General features: G+C 46.9%; 1 protein-coding gene across 1 annotated transcript in view; it reads right to left on the bottom strand.

Moving 5' to 3' along the window:
• The window catches only part of DUSP27 (dual specificity phosphatase 27 (putative)), a 28,004-nt gene extending 23,687 nt beyond the window's left edge, over positions 1-4,317 (bottom strand). The window contains exon 1 of the mRNA XM_012657747.1: positions 4,208-4,317. Within this exon, the coding sequence (XP_012513201.1) occupies positions 4,208-4,317 (110 nt within the window). The remainder of the gene's footprint in view (positions 1-4,207) is intronic.
• Positions 4,318-14,821: the final 10,504 nt, after the last annotated feature.

The following is a 14,821-nucleotide window of genomic DNA, read 5'->3' as shown; positions in this document are numbered from 1 at the left end:
TCTCACCAGCAATGAATAGTTCTGATTGCTTCATATCCTCATTCATATTTGCTATTGTCAGTCTTTAATTTTAGATACTCTAGTGAGCATGCACTAGTATTGAATTATGGTTTAATTTGGATTTCTATTATTTCTTTTTTTTATTGATTTCTACCTTCATTCTCCTATGGTCAGAGAACATATCCTGTATGATTTCAATCATTAAAAATTTGTCGACATAAGTATGGTCCAGTATATGATCTATTTAAGTAAATGTTCCATGTGTACATAATAAATCCTGCAGTTGTTGGGTACACGTTCTCTAAATGTTAGTTAGGTTAATTTTGTTTATTGTTTTGTTCAAATTTCCTTCAGTCTTAATAATTTTTTTGGCCTCATTCTATCAATTGCTGAGATAGTTTTTAAAAAAAATACATACAGTTGACTAAGATTGTGAATTTTAATTTTTCATTCAGTTCTGTCTATTTTTTGCTTTATATATTTTGAAGTTATATTATTAGACGTAGAAATTTTGTTTTGTTTGTTTGTTTGTTTGTTTGTTTTTTGAGACAGAGTCTCACTGTGTTGCCCGGGCTAGAGTGCCATGGCGTCAGCCTAGCTCACAGCAACCTCAAACTCCTGGGCTCAAGTAATCCTCCTGCCTCAGCCTCCCGAGTAGCTGGGACTACAGGCATGTGCCACCATGCCCGGCTAATTTTTTGTATATATTTTTAGTTGTCCAATTAATTTCTTTCTAATTTTAGTAGAGACGGGGTCTTGCTCTTGCTCAGGCTGGTTTCGAACTCCTGAGCTCAAACAATCCGCCCGCCTCGGCCTCCCAGAGAGCTAGGATTACAGGTGTGAGCCACCGCGCCCGGCCAGAAATTTTAAATTATTATATCTTCCTGGTGAACTGAAACTTTGATTGTTACAAAATGCCCCTCTTTTTCTCTTTGTCTCTAATAATGCTTACATTAAAATCTGCCTTGTTTGATATCGATATAGCTTCACTGGCTTGCTTTTGGTTAGTGTTTCCATTTGTGGCAGCTTGTATTTTCCAAAGATGACCACAGTATCCCACTCACTCTCTTTAGGATATCACCTTGCTACCTCTCCTTGGAGTGATGGAGTCTGTGTTGGCTACCTTTGAAACTTTGTGGATCTTTGTGACAGCAGAGTTGGCAGAAGTGACACTATGTGACTTCTCGGGTTAGATAATGAAAATTAATAAACTTCTGTCTTGTTCTCTCGGATGTAACTTTTGGAATTTAGTTACCATGCTTTGAGAAGGCCCAAAGTGGCCCATATGGAGAGACCGTCTTAGATATTTTGGCCAACAGCCCAGAAAAATCCCTACATGAATGGCCAAATATGTGAAGATGCCTCTGAGTCACCCTCAGCCTTAAAGTCATTCCCAGTCTTCAAATCTTTCCAGTTGAAGCTGCAGACATCTTGGGTTAAAGACAAGCTAATTCCACTGTGCCTTTTTCAGGTGGAGAACATAATAAAATGGTTTTTTTTATGCCACTAAATTTTGAAGTTATAAACAATAGTAACTGGAACAGTGTAGTATAAGTTTTCTATTGTTAACCTTTGTATGTCCTTATTTTTAAGGTATATCTCTTGTAAACAGTATGTAGGCTTTTTAACAAATTGAGTCTGATAATCTTTGTCTTTTAATTGGAGTAGTCTATTTACATTTAATGTAGTTACTTATATATTTGGATTTAAATCTGTCATCGTACTATTTTCTTATTATTTGTTATGCTTCTTTTGTATTCTTTTTGTCTTCTTTCTTTTCTTCTTTTGGATTGATTATATTTTATTATCTCATCCTCCCCTCATTAGCTTGTTAGCTTTATGTTCTGTTGCAAACTTTCTAACAATTACACCAGAAACCACAACATGCATCCTGGATTTCCCACCCAAATTTACAGTTTCAGATAACCTCTCCAGATAACTGTCATTGAGTTGAGACAAGGAAGCAAACAAATGAATCAGGACGGAAAATGATATGTAAGAAAGAACTTTGAGTGTGGTTGCTAACACAAGGAGTCGTTTGGTCTACAGAGATCAGAAACTTATTGAGTTTTTCGAAGGGATCATGTTTTCAAAGAAACCACGGATTTAAAAAGCCTTTGGATGTTATGAGCCTCAAAACAGCCCTTGGGCCCCCAAATTTCCATGAGCAGGACACAGTCTGCAAAAGCTATACAGACTTCAAGGAAGACATGCCTCCCACCCCACTTCAGATGTGGCTACGGAGGGTAACAGACAAGGAGGAAGGCGCAGAAGGTAGGGCTACAGGCCAGAGAGAACAACCGACAAGGGAGTTCCTCCCAGATATCCAAATCAAGGTCAGATCTAGGCGGTTTCCCCACATCTGCACTAGCCATGCTCATCAATCATAGGTTTCTATCAATATGGCTCCCATTCCTTTCTTTATAAAATGGGAGCCTTTTTGGCAGTTATCCTAGCAAGACCATAAGGTGTTACCTCCAGACCTGAGGGAGAGAATGCACATCCCTCAGAGAACGCGGCCTTTGAACTATGTATACAGCAGTTGGAGAGTGGGATTTGGGGTTGTCTCACTTGGGAGGCAGGAAACATGTGCTATGAGTGGGGAAAAGGTAGCGTGGATTGACTGACTCGAGGGGTATACTGTGGCTGAGACTGCTATGTATCAACAAAATCACTGCCTCTGTTTCCTGGGCTAATGGATCTTACTTCTCATCCTTCCTTGCAAGAAAGCATGGCCTTGCTGAGTTCCAGCCAATGGCATATGAGTGGAAGTGAAGTGGCCATTCTCAGATCTGGCCCATAAAAACCTCCTGGGAAATTCTCTGTGCCCTTCTCCATTCTGTCTTGGTACGGATGAGCACAGTGACTTTAGGAGCCGTGATTTAAAATGGTGCGTCCACAAGATGGAAGGGGCCTTGGTTCCTGAATTACTGCTCAGGGTCCCGTTTTGGAACTTATTTGAGCAAGAAAGAAACGTCCTTTTGATAGAATGGTGAACATTGCCCTAAGTAATACACAAACCTGCCACTTACCCCAACCACACACAAAGCTACCTCTGCCCTTACCCTGGAGTGTACAAGAAGAGAGGGGTGTATTTTACATCTCTCAATCCTGATCATTTTTCTAAGTGGCAACATAATGCTGAGTTTTAAAGAGTCCCCAAGCTCCATTTAGGCCAAATGCTCTCACCTGTGACTGGGGAGCACCTGCCCTTGCTTCCATCTTAACCCAGTGGCGAGGAGTTTTGAACCCCGAGAAGCAGGAGCCAGCAAGACTCCAGAACTTAGAAACAGTGAAGTCAAACAGAGTTATACATACTTAGAGGTAAAGTTACTTTGAGATATTTTTGTTGGGCCTTTCTTTCTCTTTTCACAGACAAGGAGACACAGGCTCAATCGTTTGAGTTATTCTTCTCATCAATTTGGTGACAGAGCTATGATTAGAAGTCAGGTCCCTGCTATCATTTATAGCAGAAGACGACAGACAGGCACACGCTATCATTTCAGCGGGCAGTTGAATATGACACTTCTTTAATGTCTCATGATTTGTCTTAAAAATTCATGCAGATTTGTCACTCTACATCATAATGTTTTCTCAATTCTTTTAATGTAAACAAGAAAGTTTTAAATTAAATGTCATAAAATGAAGAGGATTCTCCAGGAAGATGCATCCTGTTTCCCTGTCTCTTGGCGCCCTGCCGCTTGCCCCAGGCACGCACATCTCCCAGTTTGAAAGACACAGCTTGATCATGGATAAAAAATTATTTCAGTACTAGGAACTGTTCCATGGGCCTCTTCCTCTCCTGGTCCCTTCTCTTATGATCTATGGCCTGTCGTCCCCACACCCAGCCCCAATCCTAGTGAATGAAGCTCTAGCAGGTGGATCTGCCAAACTCCTACTCATCCCTCGAGGTTCGGGTCCGACATCATCAGGAAGCCTCCTGTGACCCTTCCAAGTCTGGTTGTTCCCTTCCCTGGCCCACCACACATTGGCCCCTAGACATGCTAACATCTAGCACTTACCATGCCACACTGCCATCTGTTTGCACGTTTGCCCCTCCAGAAAGTACGACACAGAAACGCACTCAGTTCTGTTTGTTAAGTGAGTGGACTTAGACGGTGGCTGTGGCGTCCTGGGGCCCACGGCTCATCCTGCTCCCCGCCCCCACCCTGCCGTGGCTGCCAGGGTGGGAAATCAGCGCACTTACTGGCTGGGGGAGGGGCTCCGGAGGTAGTGGGCCTGCACCGCCCTCACGTTGGTTTCATCCTCCTCGCCTGGGACCACCTGCTCCTCCTCTGGGTCCCCACTGGTCGCCATGACAGCCTGCCAGCCTCTGAAAGTTTGGCAAGAAAAAGGCAGTTAGAGAATCAGGTTCTAGAGGTTTTTACTGGGGGTGGGTGTCAGTGATGTCGCCTCAGTGGAACTAGGGATGGGAAGGTCACCACATGCTAATATCCTGGTGGGCAAAGGATTCCCAAGGGAAATCTAGTCTGACCTGGCCCAGCTACTGTTAACAGGACACCAGGCAGTGCACGCACACGGCCCTGCACTCACGGGCACCCCTTTGTCTCTGCTGGGGGAGGTGCCGCTGGTCTTCCTCCGTGACTCTAACCAAGGCCACAGGAGTCAGGGCCTTTGGCTCAGGCACCATCCCACAGCCTATTAAGGGATATGAAATCCCCGGGCAGCTGGTCTCAGACACCACGGCAGGGCCTGGCACTCAGGACAGAGCCGCTGCCCCTTTGGTCCTAATTCCCAGGCTCTCCAGGACAGGGGAGGGGAGAAGTACACTCACCGAGGACCTGCCCGTGTGTCCACCCCAAGGGCTGAGGGACCCAGATGAAACGGACAAAAGCTCCAGCCCGTGAGAGAAGGACCAACCTCCTCCTCTCTAGAGTGCTTCTTCTCTGAGGGGCAGGACAGCTGTTAACAGGAAACCTTAGCCACCCTCTAAATTTAGTCTCTGGCCCCATAGGCTGGCAGACCCCTGAGAGGAAGGAATGCAGGCCTCGCTTAACTCCTTCCTTCCCGGCTCACTCTCCCGACACTGACGCTCCGCAGCGGATTGGACGAGGTTCCTGCTTTGTAGATGGAGAGGCCTAAAGAAAAGGTTTTCTCTGGGCTTTCTCTCCATACCCTCCTGCCTGGGACTGCCTATTCAAAGTCCTTCCAGAAAATAGTCTAAATCCAAGGATCTAGAAGAATAAACAAACTCGCCTCAGCCTCATGTCAACTTAGAGAGGCCTAGAAAAAAATAACAGATTTATAGAATGGGGAGGGTCCTCTGAGAGGTAGGTATTGGGAGAGAACCACAGTGCTATAAGAGTAGTCATTGCTAGTGGCCAGGGTGACATTCCTTTTAACAGAGCCGTCTCTGGACAGTAAACTGGGCTGTTGTGTTCACCCTCCACGTTCCCTCCCCCTCACTCACAGCCCATGGGATGGTCAGTTGGCAACCCTGGGTGGTACAAAGATTCTGCGAGCTTCATAAACTCCAAGTGAGCTCATAACCTACCCTACCCCATTGTACCCACCCCCATCACTATGATCAAAGCAAAGCCTGGCAACCCCATGGTCCATACCTCTCATCCTGCACGTTCTATAATCACCCCTTTCACCCACTTGTCCATCCATCCATTTGTCTATCCACTTACAAATATTTACTGATTACCTACTACGCATCAGGCGCTGTATTTGATGGAAGTTAGTAAGACACATAGCTCAAAGTTGTCTTTCTTCCTAGCTAGGTGGAATAACGCCTGGCACATAGTGTCATGAGAAACTGGCTGAATGAATGAGCTCACAGTTTATTAGGAGGAATGAGACACAGACCAAAAATAACTTGAGCATAAGACAGAATGTAGTTAGTGCCCTAAAAGAGACCCAGAGTGCTGTGTGAGTTCAAAGGAGGGAGAGAGCCCTTCTGGCTGAGGAAGTCAGGAAAGGCTTCATGGAAGAAACGGTGATATCTGATCTGGCTTTTGAAGGACAAGTTGGATTATAACAAGGAAACACGGATTACAGAGGCAATGGCAGGGAAAAAGTTTTGGAGCAAGAAAGGATGTGTTCCAGGTGTAAAAAGATGTCTAACTTGGTCAGAGCATAAGTTACACAATCTAGAAGGTCATTTCTGGAAGGTAGGCTGTATTAGAGAGCAAATGCTAGAATGCCTTAAAGGCCAATTTAAGGAGCTGCATTTCATTTGTTAGGTTCTGCAGAGTCATTGATGGGACCTGAGCAGACAAATGACATCATCAGGTCTGTGTGTTAGGAAGACTAACATGGCGATGGCATTTTAAAATGTTGGGCTGAAAACTTATTACGTATTCAATAAGGTACCTGAGTGAATTCAATAAGGTACCTGAGAGAATATTACATATTCAACAAGGTACCTGACAGAATTCAATAATAAACAGAAAATCTGTAATAAACAGAAAACAACAACTTTTATATGTCAACCAAACCTAGTAGCCACAAAGGATTGATGAAATAATTTACGTAGGAAATTCTAAATTCACAATACAAGGAAATAGTGGGGAAATTATCTGCAATAGTTATCATATCTAAAAGTTAGTTTCTCTAATATACAAAGAGCTATTAGAAATCAATAAGCTAGGACCAACAACCCAATAAAAATATGGGAAAATGAACTACCTAGTCACAGAAAAGGAAATATAAATAATGTACAACTATATAAAAAGATTTTCAATTTCACTGCTAATTTTTTGAAGTAAATTGTATATACACATAATTTCTACTTAGACTGGCAAAGAGCAAAACATTTGATAATTGTTTTATCAATGTTTGATAAATATGTTAGTGTGTTCGCGGGGAGATAAGCATTCTCATATGCTGCTAATAGGAGTGTCGGCTAGTAAAATCCTTATGGAGGACAGTTTGGCAATATCTATAAAAATTATAAATGTGCGTAACCTTTGAGCCATTTCAGAAATTTTACTTTTAAGAATTTATCTTACATATATAATCACATGTGTGAAATAACATATGCATAATAGATATTAGTTGCAACTCTTTTCATAATTGTGAAAGATGAGGTAAAACATCCTAAACGTATAGTTCAGTTAAACAAATTATGTCGCTCATATATTATCATCCATTAAATAGACGGTGGTAGTACTGTGTGTAGTACCATATGTATTGATACTAAAAACTCTCCAAGATATTTTAAGTGAAAAATAGAAAACAAAACCAAATCTCATTGCAAAACAGTGTATATGGCATACTGTCACTTGTGTATACTCTATCATATATATATTAACAGAATATGTATGGAAGAAACAAGTAGCAGTGGCCGCTCAGGGGGAATTATGTTTGCCACAGCATTTATCATTCTTTGAGTACGGTGACCAGCATCTCAATTTGCTTGGGCCTGAGGGAGTCCCTTGTGGATTGGAAACTGAGACAGTCCCGGGAGAACAGGGATGTGTTGGTCACACTGTCTCCAAGATGATCTTCGTTTACTTGTGTACTCACTACTTTTCCCACCGGACTCTCAACTCTGAGCGTAGGGACTGTCCATCTTCCTCGGGACTGTATCTCCAGCGTGCTGTGGGGTGGGCACCGTAGAAGAGGGGAGAAGTAGAGAAACGGAATATATTGTGTCTTGCTCGAAGTGTTTCGGTAAATGTGGGCCACACCCTTCTTTTATTGGCTTGGACCCTACCTCTGAGAGCGTTTCCTTTTTATTATGAGGAGACAAGTTCCTGTCAGTTATAAGAGAGGACCACACCTTTGTGAGAAGTCCAGGACTTTGTACACCTGCTAACTAGGGAAAGGCAGGGGATGTGACTGGTTCAAGGGGAAAGGACGGCAGCCTCCTCTCGGGACCTTGATGGAGCAGGTGGAGTGTGAGGCCAGCCCACAGGTGAGCTCACCTGCCAGCCCAGCAGAGGGGCAGGGCCTGTGGGCCAGGCTGGGCAAAGGTGAGTGGGAAGAGGAAGAACTGCAGGGACCTCAGGCTGGGCCGGGCCAGAGGCTACTGTAGCTTTAACCAGTCAGCCCAGACCTGCCTGGTGCCTGCCAGTGCCAGGCTGGGTTTGGGGCAGAGAGAAAGCAAGATCACGGTGGGGAAGATGTGGCCTGTGCTGTGGACACTCTGTGCAGGTGAGTAACCTCTTTTCTGTCCAGCGCCCAGGGGTGGGTGAGACGGGGACCGAGGGCAGAGGCAGCAGCTCTCCCAGAGCCTCCCCAGGAAGGTCCTCCAGCGACACGGTTGTGTTCCTGCCGGGCAGAATCACACTTCTGTGCTCCAGACAGCAGTTTCCAGGCCAGTGCCCAGGATCCGAATGCTTTTTATTTGCATGTTAGGAAATAAAATTCCAACCTGTTGCTGGAATAAAGAATTCAAAGCACTCTCGAGACCGTATTTTCTTATCCCAAGTTAGATTATAGGATCAGACGCAAGATCTGAAGATGGGGACAAAGTATTTGAAATCAGGATTGTCCCAGAATGTCCAGGATGTGTGGCTCTAGGTACCTTCACTATCCAGAATCTTAACTGTTGCCTTAAAACCAGACAGAGTGCTGACGTCTGTGCCACATATGAGGAAACTGAGCAGAGAGACACCGCAACTTGTCCAGTATCATTCAATCATTCACACAGCGAGAGAAGACTCAAATCCTTCACAGAAATAAATAAATAAATAAAACAAACTAGAAAGGCCCTTTCCAAAGGCAAAGCTCCTCAGCCCTTCCGGTTCTTTGGTCATTGAAAACTTGGAAGAGGGGGAAATGCTCCAAAATAGCAATCAGACATTCACGACTATATGGTTGAATCAAGTGCTTAATAGCAAAGTCGTTGTGTGGGGACCTACGGAGCAGCTAAGGGCTGGAATGGGGGCCTCGGCGTTCGGGTGCCTGGGCACGGGAAGGAAACAAAATGGAGTCAGGGAAGTTGAGAAACGGGGGTTGGGGAAATTTTAGGAGTATCTTTAGTTCAGTGCGTTTGGCCATCAGTTTGTGATTCAGACTTTGTTACGGGCTTCCAGGATCCAGCAAGAGCGAGGAGGAGGTGAGGAGCTGTACCAGGGAACTCAGGAGCCCCAAGTCTAGGGGAGCAGATCCAGGAGGCTATGGTTTAGAGCTCACTTCTCAGCACACACACGCAAGCCCAGAACCGCCTGGCCCACAGCTCACAGAGGTTCTCCTAGGCCCTCAGACTCCTCCTCCATCCTCATGTCTCAGGGCCTAGCCTTGGGGCCCTCAAGCAGAGTGCAACCTGGTGCTGGGGAGAGGCTGAGTCAAACGGTCTAGAGGTAGAACTAGAAAAGACCATTAGCTCAGGCTGGCCCAGGATCTGCCAGGAAGTCCATCCGATGAAGGCAGAAGGCCCCTCTTCTTCAGCTTAGATGGTCTGGTTGGTTTGTTCCTTCATCCAAACAATTCTTTACTGAGCACAGAGTTTGTACAGGCACCACAGGAGCGAGGAGTCTGCAATGATCAGTCACGAGAAAGCCTGTCTCAGCTATGAGATCCAGACAGGGAAGATGCTTCCAGGCCGGAGGGAGGGAGGCTGAGAGGAAAAGACCATCCTCGCTGGCCGGGCCAGTGACTTTCTGATCTTCTCCTACTGCACCAGAAGCCCTCCTCCTGCCGTGCACCCCCACCCCTCCCACCCATTACATAGCCCTACATTTGCAGTCTGGCTGCATCCATGCATGAATAAAAAGAAGTAATTTGGTTTAGGGAAAAAAAACCTCAAAACGAAACAATCACTCAGCCTAGAATGAAAAGTGGCCCTAACTCTGGGTCGCCTGGAGCAGGACATTTTGCTTTACCCTATAAGAAGGCAGGCGACCTCTGGGTGAACTCACCCAGCAGAACCAGTTCTTGGGCATGTTTTCAGACACACCGATGAAGTGTGTCTTCTGTCCCCACCGCCTTTCCTCCGTCCTCCCAGCCTGCCCGGAATCAGTGCTCACCACCTTTTCTTCCTCTGTATCTCACATGAAGGGGAAGCAGCCAGAACAGTGGGGCAGCAGAAGCTGGGCTTGGTGGCCAGCTCTTGGCGCAGGGACAGAGTTTGCCAAGTGGTGAGATAGCCATCGCCATCTGCAGGAGCACAAGGAAGGCCTTCAAAGATCAAACCTAAAAACAGCCAGGCAGCCCTCCCCACAATGCCCGAGGGGAGGACACCACCTCCTCCTTTGCATAAGGGAGGGCCAGCAAGGAGCAGAGATGTTAGGAGAGGCTTCCTGGAGGAGGTGGAGTCTGAGTTGGGTTCCAGAGCACCTACCGGCCTTTACTCTCCTTCCTTTCCCCATCTGACCTTGCCTAGGAATAGACTGCGCTGAGACCTGGGCAGGGAAACACTGGGCTGATGAGAACAGGTCCCAGGACTCAATGGGACTTTGGGGAAGCAGATGATATGACGTTTGGAAGGGGCACAAACATAAGGCGTGCAGCAAGGAATTTAAAAATAATCATAAAACTGACTAAAAGTTGGTCCACTGTTTATTATCACTATGTTCTGACAATCTTAAACAGAGTCAGTGACAAAACACACCTTGCTGCCGGGGAGATGCTCCTGCCCCACCATCCCATGCTGGAGAGGGGCTGGCCCCATGCCTCTTCCTTAACCGACTGCAGCGTGGTCAAATCCCCTCCCCTTGCTAAACCTCAGTCTGCAGGTCTGTGAAACGAGAGGGTGATTTGCAATGTGTAAAATGCACACTGCACCTCCCATAGGGTTATTGTGGGTGCTACATGAGTTTGTACATGTAAAGTTCGTAGAACAGTGCCTGGCACATAATAAGCACTCAATAAAGGCCAGTTACTATACTGTTGTTATTATTAGTGGGGCCAAGTTTAAGTTATAGGAAATTAACTAGACTTTGGTGACCAATTGTCTGCAAGTTCTGATCTCGCAGACGTGTGCCAAGAAGGGAGTCAGTGGTTGGAAGTCATTGTGGTTGGGCCCTAAACTATCACCAAAAAAGTCGCCATGTACCAAGCACCTCCCAAAGACTGCCAGAGAAAGTGCTCCAGTGTGTGCACAGTATCAAGCCTCTTCCATTCTGGGAGTTTTTGCAGTCACCAGACTCCATGAAAGATTTGATGTGCTGGAAAGTACAGCTGTGTGAAAAGACATGTATAAAGAGGAACCCACCAGGAAAGTTCCAGGGGAAAAAAGTCACAAAGCAGCTCTGCCCACAGCCATTGAAATCTCTGAAGACCCGATAACACACACACACACACACACACACACACACACACACACGCACATGCCCTACCTTCCTAGAACCAGAGGAAACTGCCTTGTTTTTTCTAAATTAAATTAGAAAACTTAGGAAAGCACCACTTTACACAAGAAATAAAGGCATCCATCATCACAAAATACCATACCAGATGAGAAAAAACATTTTTTCTTCCCCCATATATAAAAGTTTCAATCAATCCATAGACGTTTGATCCATGGTAGATTTTGGATAGGCGCTAAGTTTCCACATTGCTGGCTTTTTGAGGCTGATCATGCCATTTTAGAACCCTTCCCTGGCATCTCTGGTAGAGGCACAATACCCAGCAGGAGAATTTTTCCTAAATGTGGTGCCCTATACTCTCCTGCTCTGAAGTGTCGTGTTCCTGTTGGTCACACCGGCTTGGGTTGCTCCCTGGGGTCTGCCCTATCAGAGTGGCATATCTGAGCCCAGTGTCACTTACGTGTCTAAGTTCTATGTAGTGGCCTGGCCCAGGCTCTGTGGTTTAAGGGGCTCAGCCTCAGACGTACACGTCTGTTGAGAATCTGGACCCCAAGAGCGTGGTATTTAGGCCAGAGCCAGGGTGGTGTCAGCCTGCAAGTGCAACTGCAAGATGGCAGCCCACCCTCCATCTGCTCCGTGTCCCTGGGCCCTTTTGCCACTCCAGTCCCCAAGGCCTGGCTCCCAGCTGGGTTCTGGGCACCACCTGCTGGCACCCGAGCACCAGTCAGAAGCCAGTGCTCATAGGAAGAGCTCATGCGCCTGGGGCAAGTCACACTGCCTGCCTGCCAGAGATGCAGTCTGGATCAAAACATCCCAGTCCAGTCTCAGTCCCAACCTCAAAGGAACGAATGGTCAGTCTAAGACGGGCACATGCTCAAAAGGGGAGGAGTGACAGTTTAGGGCGGTGGCTATCAACCCTGACTCCCATCAGAATCATCTGTGCGGTAGGAATACAGATGCCCAGGCTCCCCATGCCTTCTGAATCAGAATGCAGAGGGGCAGGATCTGGGCTTCTCTCTGATGTTTGAAAAGTTATCCAGGGGGCTGTGATGTGCGGTCTAGGTTTAGAGTTACAAATTGGGGGTTTGGGAAAAGTAGATTTAATGAACGGCTGCCTCTGATGCTCTGCATGTGACTTTCAGCTCAGTTCGCTTCGTCTGGCTGCTTCCCTGCATTACTGTACAGCTCCCGGGTTGGTGCCTCCACTCAGGGGGCCCATCTGCATGTATTCTCACATGTTAGTGTGCAGACAAGCCACCTGGAGCCTCACTAAAGTGCAGACTGATTCAGTAGCGTCTGGGTAGAGCCTGAGAGTCTGCATTGCTAATGAGCTCCTGGGTGATGATACTCCTGGACCAGGGACTACGGTTTGAGAAGCAAGGCCCTAGGGAAGAATGGGTTCATGGGCTCCAATGTGACCTTCATCTTGCCTTTGCCCTCCAGAGTGCCAGCCCAGGGCTTCTTGGCAACCCAGCCACACTGCTTATTGTGATGCTGGTCACCAGGAGGCCGGGGGAAAGTGTGCCTGGCCCAGCATGTGCATGTTCTCCTGGCAGCGTTTGACCCTGCTCGACGGGCCCTCCTTCCTGAGACACTCCGTTCTGTTGGCTCCCATGATACATCTTCCCCTGTTCTCCTGCATCACTGGCCCTGGCCTTGTCATGTCTCCTTTGCAGCCTCATCCTCCTCTGCCCTGCCATAAAATGTCAGAGCCCCCACGCTCAGTCCTAGGGTCTCTTCTATTGTCATTCTACATCCAGGTCCACACCCAGAGCTTTAGCCACCGCCCATTCCCAGCTGACTTATAAATTTCTGTCTTCAAGTCCGACCTCCCTCCTGAGCCATAGTTCTACAAGTCCAACGGCCCACATGATTTCTCAACTTAGATGTCTCAAAACACTGCAAACTTACAAGCTGAAAACCAAACTCGTGATCTTTGTCCCCAAGCCTGGGTCCTTCCCAGTGATCTCTCTCAATAAATGACATCTATCCATCCAGGAACGAAAACCAGAAACCTAGCAGTCATCTGTTACCTTATCTATTGCTATGTAATAAACCACCCCAAAATTTAGTGACTTAAGGCAATACTAATCATTTATTTTGTTTGTAGATCTGCAGTTTGGATGGGGCTTGGTAGGGACAGCTTGCCTTTGCTCCGTGCAAAGTGTCAGCTGCAGTGACTTAATTGGGGTAGAAGACCCACTTCCAAGATGGTGCACTCAGTGGCTAGTACATTGGTGCTGACTCTGGCTCCTCTCTCTGTGGGCCTCTGCACAGATGCGCTTGGGCTTCCTCACAGCATGGCAGCTGGATTCTAAGAGAAAACATCAAAAGAGACAGGAAGTTAAAGCTGCCAGTTTCTTAGGGCTCGGCCCAGAAACCGACGCAGCATCACTTCCACTATATTCTGTTGTTGGGTAAGCAGTCGTGGAACACAATTCAAGGGAGGGCACACGAACTCCACCTTTTGATGAGAAGAGTTTGAAACAATTTTGGGACCATGTGTTAAAACCGCCACACCACCCTTGATCTCTTTCTCTCTCACCTACAAATTCCAGTCTTCACTCTGCCTGATGATTTTAACTCTCCAACATCTCTTAAATCTGTTTATTTTTCTCTGTTTCCTCTGCCACCCCACTGATCTGAGCTGCTTCTCCTAACCTATGGCCATAGCCTCCTAACTTGCTCTGTGAGCCTGTCTGCCTCTTCTATCTTTTCTTCATCCTGGAACCAGGGTGATCTTTTAAAATATTAATAAAATCACAACTATGTCACTGCCTTTGCTTAAAGCCCTTCAATAACTTTCCGTTACTGTTAGGATAATGATTCAGGTCATTGTCATGGCCTATGAGGCCAGGGCCCAGCCCACATTTCTGCCCCTCCGGCTGTGGGATGACTCCAGAGTTGCTTGTCGGAGGATTGTGGTGTGGGGCAGGCAAGCTGGTTGAAAGAGAGCAAATAGCAAGATTTGTCCTAAACTGCCCCGATGGAACAGGGGTGCTGTTTTCACCTGGCCTGTAGTTTGTTTGGAATGTCAGTGGGAGGCTAACAGGTAGCACACAGGGGAATCACATACCCCCAAGCCACCATCTTGGCCCCATCACTACACATTGGCCTGTTAAGTTTCTGGAACATGCCCCACCTTCCACCCCTCTGCACAGTGCTCTTCCCTCCCCAACCCTGCCTCTTCTCCCGTTTTCTCATGGTTCACACCTGCTCGTCCTCCATTCTCAGCTCCAAGGGCCCTTCCTGAGGGCAACCTCTCCTCATCCCCAAATCCTCTCACTGAACGCGTAACACTGGTTACCATGGCGGTTTTACATTTATTTCTATGATTATTTATTACTGTCTGACACCCCCTCCCCCCAGAACAGGAACTGTGTCTGTCTTTGCCAGCCATGTACCCCCAGAGCCTGGCACGGCGCAGCTGTTTGCTGGGTGGCTGAGCCCAGCCTTGCTGAACCCCCTGAGGCAGCGCGCTGGCCTGCCTCGCTGTCCCCCACCCACCGTTCCTGCTGGCCTTCGGTCCCGGCTGCCCCTGCTTCTCTCCAAGCTCCACTTCCCTAATCTCACCCGTTTCTCTCACATATGCCTGTCTTGTG

The sequence above is a fragment of the Propithecus coquereli genome, unplaced genomic scaffold, assembly GCF_000956105.1.
Source record: "Propithecus coquereli isolate 6110/MARCELLA unplaced genomic scaffold, Pcoq_1.0 Scaffold56, whole genome shotgun sequence".
NCBI classification, from domain to species: Eukaryota; Metazoa; Chordata; class Mammalia; order Primates; family Indriidae; genus Propithecus; species Propithecus coquereli.
Note: the sequence above shows the minus strand (reverse complement) of the source record. Positions and strands in the feature narration are given on the sequence as shown.